General features: G+C 45.1%; 1 protein-coding gene across 1 annotated transcript; it reads right to left on the bottom strand.

Moving 5' to 3' along the window:
- Positions 1–7,259: 7,259 nt before the first annotated feature.
- LOC123040568 (uncharacterized) lies at positions 7,260–8,272 on the bottom strand. Its single transcript, XM_044463372.1, has 2 exons — positions 8,052–8,272; positions 7,260–7,680 (listed from the first exon to the last, which is right to left on the bottom strand). The coding sequence occupies exons 1-2, from the start codon at positions 8,161–8,163 to the stop codon at positions 7,283–7,285; spliced, it is 510 nt and encodes a 169-aa protein (XP_044319307.1). The 5' UTR covers positions 8,164–8,272; the 3' UTR covers positions 7,260–7,282.
- Positions 8,273–9,461: the final 1,189 nt, after the last annotated feature.

Raw genomic sequence — 9,461 nt, 5'->3', positions numbered from 1 at the left:
TCGGTAATCAGCCGTCCAGAGACAAAGGCACTCTGGCTAGGAGAAATGACCACATCAAGCACCTCCTTCATCCGACAAGCAATCACCTTTGTGACAATCTTAAACACCACGTTGCAAAGGCTGATCGGCCGCAACTCCTTAAGGTGGGTTGGATTCTTGACTTTGGGGATCAAGACAATGACCGTTTCATTCCAGCCCGCTGGAATTTGGCCACCGTTCAGAACCTCAAGAACTTCGCCCTGCACAACGTCCCCTACTAGATCCCAGAAGCGCTTATAAAAGACCGCTGGCTTGCCATCTAGACCCGGGGCCTTCAAATCACCCATGGAATTAAGAGCCAATTTTATTTCTTCAATGGTGAAAGGTCTCTTAAGGAAGACATTCATCTCAGCAGTAACAATGGGGGAGACCTTGTCAAGGAGCTCATCCGCTCTAGTTCCTGCACGAGAAGAGAAAAGCTGCTTGTAGTAGTTAGTGATAAAGGTTCTCAGCTCCTCCTCCCCCTCCACCACACCGCCCTCGTCATTCTTGAGAGATTTGATCAAGTTCACCCTGCGCCTCTCCGAGGCGCAAGCGTGGAAGAAGCTAGTGTTTCGATCTCCATCATGCAGCCAATGAGCCTTCGCTCGCTGCTTCCAATAAGTATTTTTTTGGTCTTGCAGTCTCTCAAGCTTGTACCTTAGCATCTGCTCAAGAGAGACTTGCTCCTGGGAGATGGCTCTTTTCCTGCAGCGATTGAGCTCCTTCTTGACCTTCTTGATACGGTTCTTTAGATCGCCCAAGGCCTCTTTGCTCCATGTGTGCAGTTCCATCCCCACTCTTTTGATTGTGGCAGCTAACCCTCTATCGCCAGTCAGCATTGCCAAGTGCCAGGCATTGCGCACCACCTCATCGCATTGCTCCTCCTCAAGCCACCTTGCCTCGAATTTTGGTTGTTCAAACACGCACCCAGTGCTATTGCCCCGGTATTCCGGTTCCAAAACCACAATCACGGGTCTGTGATCGGAGTGCCTTGGATCCCCATTGATTTCCTTGTAGGCCGGGAAATGGGAGCGCCATCCCAAGTTTGCGATAGCCCGATCAAGCCTCTCCTTAATGTAAGAGTCCGCTCGGTGACTGTGATTGCGCCAAGTGTAAGGATCCCCCACGAAGCCCAAATCCTCGAGCTCACAGAACTCCAGAGCACTCTGAAATTTATCCATGCAGGCATGGGATCTATCCGGACCCCCCTGCTTCTCACTTGTGAAGAGGATCTCATTGAAGTCACCAAAACACATCCAAGGCAGAGAGGAACGTCCATGAAGGATGCGCAAGAGTTTCCAAGTCTTCTCTTTCTCCCTGTGCTTCGGTTCACCATAAATACTAGTAAGCCTCCAGACGAACCCATCCTCCCCAGTGACGTCGGCATCGATGTGGTAGCGCGACATCCCATGGTTCACTCTTACATTTACATCCTTCTTCCAGAGAAGGGCCAAGCCACCGCTTTGCCCCTCACAGTCCTTTACCTCCATGTTGGGCATTCCCAACAACACCTTAATTCGCTTCATCCTCTCCCTGTCCAGCTTTGTTTCTGAAAGAAAGAGGATGTCAGGGTCTTCAGCCTTCTGTAGCTCCAGAAGGCCCTCGACTGCCGGCTGGTTCCCAAACCCCCGGCAGTTGAAAGCGACGACCTTCATTGCTTACTGCAGGGCTGAATAGGCAGCCCCGCGTCTGTGCTTGTTGCAACTTGATCTCTACCCACCCCCTTTTGATTCCCCTGGCTTTGGAAACAGAACTGGTCATTCTTGTGTTTTTTGTCAGCTCTTCGTCCTTGTCCAAACCAGTGAGCGGGAGACTGGGCCCTCCCTCTAAGCCCTTGCCCACGACGACCAGAGAGAGGTCTGAACCTTGCAGGGGGGCAGCAGAAAGCTTCCCCTTAGCAGCCCCATCTCCTTTACTCCCAGCCCTAGATTCTAGTTTTCTCTTGCGTACATATTTTTCCGGCATCTCCGGGTCCGTAGAGAATAATTTCTTTGCAATCTCGGAAACTTTGTTTCTTCCTGGGACAGGTTTGTTTTTTGCAAGTGGTGAAGTCGCCTCTTGCTCGCCAGGCTTCACAGTCTCATTCACCCCTGTTTCACGAGAAGTTCTGCTCGTGGCAGACTCAGGGACGGAGCCACGGCTTCCCCCTCCTCTGTCTTTGTTATCACTGCTACAGGAAGCCGAAACAGCAGCCTGCCCAAAGGATTGCAGCCGCTTTCTTCTCTCCTCTAGGGCTCTCAAGCCTCTATCAAAGGGGAGCTTGCCAAACTGGTCTCGGTCTGCTGGGGACTGACATTCTAGATCACCATGCCCAATGAGGCCACAACTGAAGCAATAGAAGGGGGTTTTTCATACTGTAGGTCATATTTCACATCCTCGCTGCCCTTCCTGATTGTCACCCACCGGCGCAAGGGCCCTTTAAGAGGGATGGACACCCTGGCTCGCAGAAAGGAGCCTGAGGCATCGCCACCCTCGTCCACATCCACCGTGTAGTTCTTGTCGATCAGTTTTGCAATCTTCAGGCCCTTGCGATTGTTCATCCATTCAAAGGGAAGGTTCAAGATTCTGACCCAGATAGACATTGAGTCGAACCTGATATCTGACGGGCGAAGCCAGGGATCGTAGTCTTGAAGGAGAACCGCATGTTTACCCATCATCCATGGTGTCCCCTCTTGAGCCCTATCTCTGTCAAACTTGTTCGCGAAATCAGCCACAAACACATTGTCTCGAACGTTCCTGAGCTTGAGCCCCCTGGGATTTCCCCAGGCCGGGCGCATTGCCGACGTGGTGGTGCTGATATGAATCACAGAGGGCGAGAGAATCATCCCGAGCAGCGACCACTTCACCGGCACCGAGCAATCCCCTTCCTCATCATCACTCATCTCCACAAAATCAGTGTCGTCCGCAAGGAGGTTAAGGCGCCCCATCATGGAGTCCACCCCTTCCGCCTTCTCAACAGGCTCCTTCCCCACTGCAGCATTCTGCTTCTCCCCTAACGGCATCTTGCTGGCACCAGATGACATGCCAGATGCAGAGCCACGGGAATAGATCCTCTCGATACAGCCAGCCCGAGCACCTTCCAATGGTTCAGGCGGGGGGGGGGGGTAAGGAGCAGATAAAAGGGCCACCTCCGGTCAAACCAGAGGGGCAAATTGCTGCAACAACTCACCGGAGTGGGGAGGCAGAGGATAAGATCCAGCCGCTGCTCTTCGTAAGCGCGCCGCCTGGAGAGGGGATGCTTGCGCGAGCTGCTAGAGAGGGGTAGCCATGGGGAGCGATGCGACCCCCCACCCGAGCAGGAGCGGCCGGGAGCTGAGCCTCCGGAGGAGGCCGGCGGCAGCGGCGGTGGCGGTCAGAGAGGTGGTCAACATTTTACCGGGATATGTCTAACACCGCGGCTATAGGTTTTTGGACAAGTTCGAAAGTCCTATACTGAGCACGAGCGCAGTTGCAGACGATACATCCAAAATTCGGGACATCCTATCTGGCGACCTACGCGCCAAATAGGAAGGAAACGCGCACCCCCGCTCCAACAGCAAGCGTTTTTGGGCCCCCCCCCCCATGTACAGGAAGAGACACCCCTGTTTTTCTCATTTCTTTTTTTCTTTTCTGTTTTTATTTTTTCTTCTTCTTTAGAATAATACGGTATTCCAAAAAATATCGAGTTTGAAAATATTTGAGAAATCATAAAATGCTCACGAATTCAAAAATGTTAATGATTTTGAAAAATGTCCAGGAAACTATAAAATGTTCGCGTATTCAAAAAATGTAGGAGAATTTGAAAGACATTCATGAATTTTTTTGAAATGTCTAAAAACATTTAGAAAGAGCAAACAAAAAAATGTCCCCAAAGTCACGATTTTTTTCATTGATTTAAAAAATCTTCATGCATTTTGAAAAATAAATTTATTTTAGAAATGATAGTAAATTTTAAAAATTATTCACAAAATTTAAAAATATTCCCTGATTCAAAACAATGTTCTCAAAATCGTAATAAATGAGAATGTTTTCAAAAAATTGTTTGGGAAATTGTAAAAAGTGTTCACAAATTGGGAAAAATTCAATTTCCTAAAATGTTGACAAATTTGAAAAATGTTCATTATTTCCTTTTATGTTCATGAATTTGAAATATGTTCGCTAAACAAACAAATAAAAAATAGAAATGGGGGATAATAACGGAAAAGAACGAACTTGAAAAAAATAAAACGAAATAATGAAAATTAGAAAAAGAAAAGAAAAAAGAATTAAAAAATTAGAAAAGGAAAAAGACAAAAAGGAGAAAAATCAAAATGAAAAAACAAAGAAAAGAAGAAATACCCGGTTCAGGAGGGTTCTAGAACGCATATCCTATATTCTTTATTATTCTTAGAAAGTTCATCCCCACTATAAGCAATTTCTCTCAACATGCAGCCTTTCACCTCACCAAGTGTGCCATGTCGGCATCCACTAACGTTATTTTTTCAACTATGCACCACAACCATTTACCTTTAATATTTGTCAATCATGCATCAAATCCATTACTTTTAATTCTTACAACACGCACTCTTCCACCCCCACTAAGTTATGCATGTCTGTCACATCATAATTGGCCACGTAAAATATCCACGTCATGCATTTTAGACATTCATATCATTGACATGGGATGGACCATTGACTATTACTGGCGGTAGACATTACTCCAATCTCCCGCCATTGCGGTTAAATTTTTGAAATGATGCAACTCCTCCTTACTAGTATACATATCAGCATAACTATGGTGATACAAGGCCTCAACGCAGTCTTAAATGCATACATCACTACTCATTCGAACACCCACCCAGCACCAAGGCAGGTTCAGAACACGCGTGATTCTACGAATCATCCGAGAATCATCCGAAGAGAAAAATCTTTGCCTTACACCCACAAAATTACTGCCATCTTATTCTTAACTACGTCAACAACAATACAGCGCTTACCTTTTTATTGGCTGCATCATGATTCAGGAATTTCATCTCCTCGTCCATGGCTGCTCCTTCCCACGGCGCAGGCGATGCAAGGCACGACAATCTCGTTGGTGGGAAAACGGAGCGGACGCAGGAAGCCGAGCATCCCAACACCTTCGCCTTGTAGTACACGCATGCATGCAAATCACAAAGCTCCCACCTTGTACACGCAGGCATGCAAATCACAAAGCTCCCATCACGATGCACCACAACTTTGACGGATGGCTAAGATAATAGGGTATACCCACACTCGAAAGTAGAAAGTCAACTCTCATCTCCAGATGGCACTATTCTACTATCCACGATCCAAATCGTGGGCAGTGAAAGTGACACGATCTTTCATTACTCATGATTTGGATGTGGATAGAAGTAATAGTGCCATTGTTAAAAAAAAGTAATGGTGCCAAGAGTTGACTTTCTACTCCCAAATGTGGGTACATCCTACTATCCCAGCCATCCGTCGAAGCCTTGAAGTAAAAGTACGCTACTACCATGATTGCTTTCACTGCCCACTACTAATCAGAAGCTTAATTAGATCTAGCAAAGGGCAATCTCTCTTGCCCATTGGGGTGCCTTTTATAGTGACTCCTACGTACCTAGCCTCATTTCTCACTCTCCACCATGGCCACTCCAGAATCACATTTCTCATAACATTTTCATGTCCTCAGTCAAGCCATGGTGTTTCATACACCATGTCACGAGCATTTTGGCAGTGATTCACACAGTTTGCACTTTGCGCCTAATTTCCCCCTGACACAACTACATGCAAAATTGCTTCACCATTTTGCACATAAGAAAGGTGTGTTTCAACCGACTGGGTAAATTGTGCCAATCTCCATTTCTTGCCTCTTTATACATAACCTATATGGGGGACAGCTAAGGAGTGCTTTGCCAGCCTCGCTTTGCCACTGATGATATACCATTGGAAATCCATTCCCCTTTGTTTAGGCAACATGCTGAACATACAGACGACCAGACTCCAAAAATGATGCACATAGAATGTACAAACCCCAGTGTAATGGATTTCCTTTTAAGATCAAAATTACTAGTGTTATGGAGGAATAGTAACGGCTTATATGAGCTGTCCATCATTTTGACTGAGGCGTGTATCGGTTGTAGGAATTGTGAACATGTGCGTGACCAAATTTTGGAATATAAATCTTATAAACTTGTATGTAGTTCTGAGCTCATTTCCTCTCTTCAAATTGACAGTTGCAGTACATGTTTTTTTTTTGCGGGTGAATTACAGTACCTGTTTGCCTGAATACTTTACAGCTTCGCTTGACATGGCGGAACGTGGCGGCAGAAAGCGGTGTTGTCGGCGGCAGCGCCGGAGCATGGCATAGGCGATGGGGAAGAGGGAGGTGTGGGGCAGAGGCGTGAGTGAGAGAGAGTGACAGTGAGAGCGAGCGTCGGTCGCATAGTCGACGCGTCGTTAACGGCCGCCACTTGGTCATTGTCGCCTCTTTTGCCACGTCACCGTCTGGAAGCGGGCACGACCTGTCAGATCTGTGTTAACAGAGTGAAACGGCTGATCAGTGTGATTTGCAAAAAAGAAAAAAGACTTTGTGTGTGATGCTTTCTGTAAAAAAAACCACCTTTTCCACGATGCCACAAATGTGATGGTTCTTTGCAATTCACTCCGTTTAGGAGGTGGAATCAAGTAAGCTCTTTACAGCCTTGTTTGGGATGTTGAACCAATAAGTATCCAAATCTCATGTGACATAGGCGATTGCATAGATTGGTGGTACAACGAAGCTGTGCCATCTCAGGGTGGACGGCAATAAATGGAGAAATAAACTCAGTTTAGTGATCCGAAAATTGGTCCGGCAAGCTTGTGAGTCTTCTTGGCGGTTAGAGCATGTTTAAAATTTTGAGTCTATATACGCAGGCTTCTCAGGAAGTATGTTGGCTGATAGTTGAAGCAAAGGATAAAGATTGGTGTCTTTTCGCAATGCCTCTCATTATTTGCGCAGACGTACTGATCATAGTCTGTTGGCCATGCTCAATCAAGTAGTATTGTGGAATGACTTTCATGCCCCTAAACTTTTCATGGCGGAATCCTAGTTGTGCGCAGAATGGCTGTTAAGAAGGCTCCCATTTTCAAAATTGTTGCTACATGATCTACATAACGGTTAATGGTGCCGAAAGAACCCTAAAAAACCAAAACTGAATATAAAGTTGACTACACGTAAAAGCATGCACGATTTGCACAAAACGGAAGACATACATTGCAGACACATAAAATATATCCTTTATTAAAACTAGATGATTTGATTTCATCTAGTAGCACGGTATTGCGAGAACTTTGGCTTACGGCATCGTAACCTGCTATACTCGTAGTCAGCCTCCGCCTTGGTCAGATCTGCAAACGCGGACAGCTGAGACACCTGCGAAGAACCAGAATTGTTCATTTTGTACACCCGCATCGCGCTGGCCTTAAATGACCTGAACCGGCGGACCATCTCTTCACGGTCACGGGACACTTCATAATACTTGCACCAGCTCTCATACAAGGCCCACAGGGACTCCTTGGACTTGGTGGAATTCTCGTCGACGAGGGGAAAGTTTGGATCATTTCCTGACTCGTAGCGGCATGATTCCATCCACTCGATGAAATTGAAATTCGTATCAACAGGGGGAAAGTTTTTGTGATCTTCTTCTGACTCGCAACCGCCTGCAGGCGGTTCAGTAGCAGGGAGTTACAATTTGATTTCAAAAAATACCATCATGTCCTCCCCCGGTGATTCTCAAAGAAAAAAAGGAGACATCATTTGTAATATTTGTTCTCAGCGGAATTAATTTGATTGAAGCTAGAGCTATTACTACGTCATGAACCATCTTAACCCGGTTTTGTGTTACTACTACGAAAACCGTATGCTTGTTAGATGTCCGGATGAATAATCAAACAGATCTGATAATTGGGAAGAAATAGTGTTCGGATTTCGGGGTATTAAATTCCGATCCAAGCAAAGATAATTTCTTTGGGTATTCAAGGTTCAGATCCAAACTCCGGAAGAGCTAGCGAAACAGGGATGGATGGAATACCTGCAGCTGCGGACATGCGACGGATGGCGCCGGCAGTCTGGGGGAGACGCGCTCCTCTGACTGAGCGGGATGCGAAGGCTGCCCGCGCGAGCTTGGACACGATGAAAGCCATGGCCTAGGGTACGCGAGGACTGAGGAGGCGGCAGAGGAGAGAACCTCCTCGATCATCACGGTTTAGTCCCAGGTTGGTTGTTTTACGGAGTCGCGGAAGAGAGGTACGCATGCATGGCCAGGGTACAATGATTTTTTTTTTTGACTTGATTGGTTTGCACGGCTGATTTAATGATACGTGCCTGCACCCCTTTGGATGGATTTGACCGATACTCAACAACAACAAAAAAAAACTTGGCGACCGCTCTGGGTCGGTTGACTAATCTGAGCGAGCGTCCGGTCACAGCGCGAGCCGTCCCATTCGTGCGTGCTTAACCGTCGGATCTGCTATCCCGCTCGTCCTCCCCCGCACGCCCAATTCAACAACCAGTCAACCACGGCTCACGTGAAAACTCGCCATCAACCAGTACTGGAAAAAGTCCAAAATAAACCTTAAAGTTATAGACGAAAGCTAAACCAAACCCCGAACTCTCAATCCCGAAAATTGGCACTCTCTAATCCCGGTCCATTTTAAACCTTGACAGGACTTTGCCGGTATTTCTTAAATTGGACCGGCCCAGTGGCACAGCCACTCACGCGCGCGCACTAATTTGTTTTTTCATAATTTTTTCTTTTATGTTTTCCTTTTTTTTTCATTTTTACACATGTCTAATTTTTCTCAGACACAATGTACATTTTAACACACACATTAAATATTTGATAATCTTTGATATTTTCATATACATATGAACATTTTTTAATTAAATATTTAAAAACTTTTTTGAATACATGGTAATATTTTTTCAAATACCTGTTTTACATTTTCTTAATGACAATAATTTTTTTATAAAACTACACGAACATTCTTTCATATGGTTCAACACTTTTAAATTTGCATACACTTTTTTCAAACACATGTCACATATATTCTGTTAAGGTTATAACACATTTTTTTACAACACGCAAACATAGTCTTACATTGTACAAAAAGTATTCGTACTTTAAAATTTTGGTCAGGTTTCAGAAAAAAATTATGTTTCAGAAAGTGTTTGCACTTTAACATTTTGTTCAGGTTTTAAAAAATTGTTTATGTTTCAAAACGTGTTCTCTTTTTGAAAGTTGTTGGTTTTTTAAAAGTATTAGAATTTTTATGGCGAGTGATAAAAAAACTCGCTTTATGTTTGGTGGGCCGTCCCAGTCGAGTCCACAGCCAACAATCCGAAACATTTTTTAAAAACGTCATTTTCGAAATAATTATGAAATTCCAAAAATATTATTCAAAAAATGTGACACAATTCTGAAAATCCGAAACATTTTTCA

The sequence above is a fragment of the Triticum aestivum genome, chromosome 2B (assembly GCF_018294505.1).
Source record: "Triticum aestivum cultivar Chinese Spring chromosome 2B, IWGSC CS RefSeq v2.1, whole genome shotgun sequence".
Classification (NCBI taxonomy): domain Eukaryota; kingdom Viridiplantae; phylum Streptophyta; class Magnoliopsida; order Poales; family Poaceae; genus Triticum; species Triticum aestivum.
This window is presented reverse-complemented; position numbering and strand designations above follow the sequence as displayed.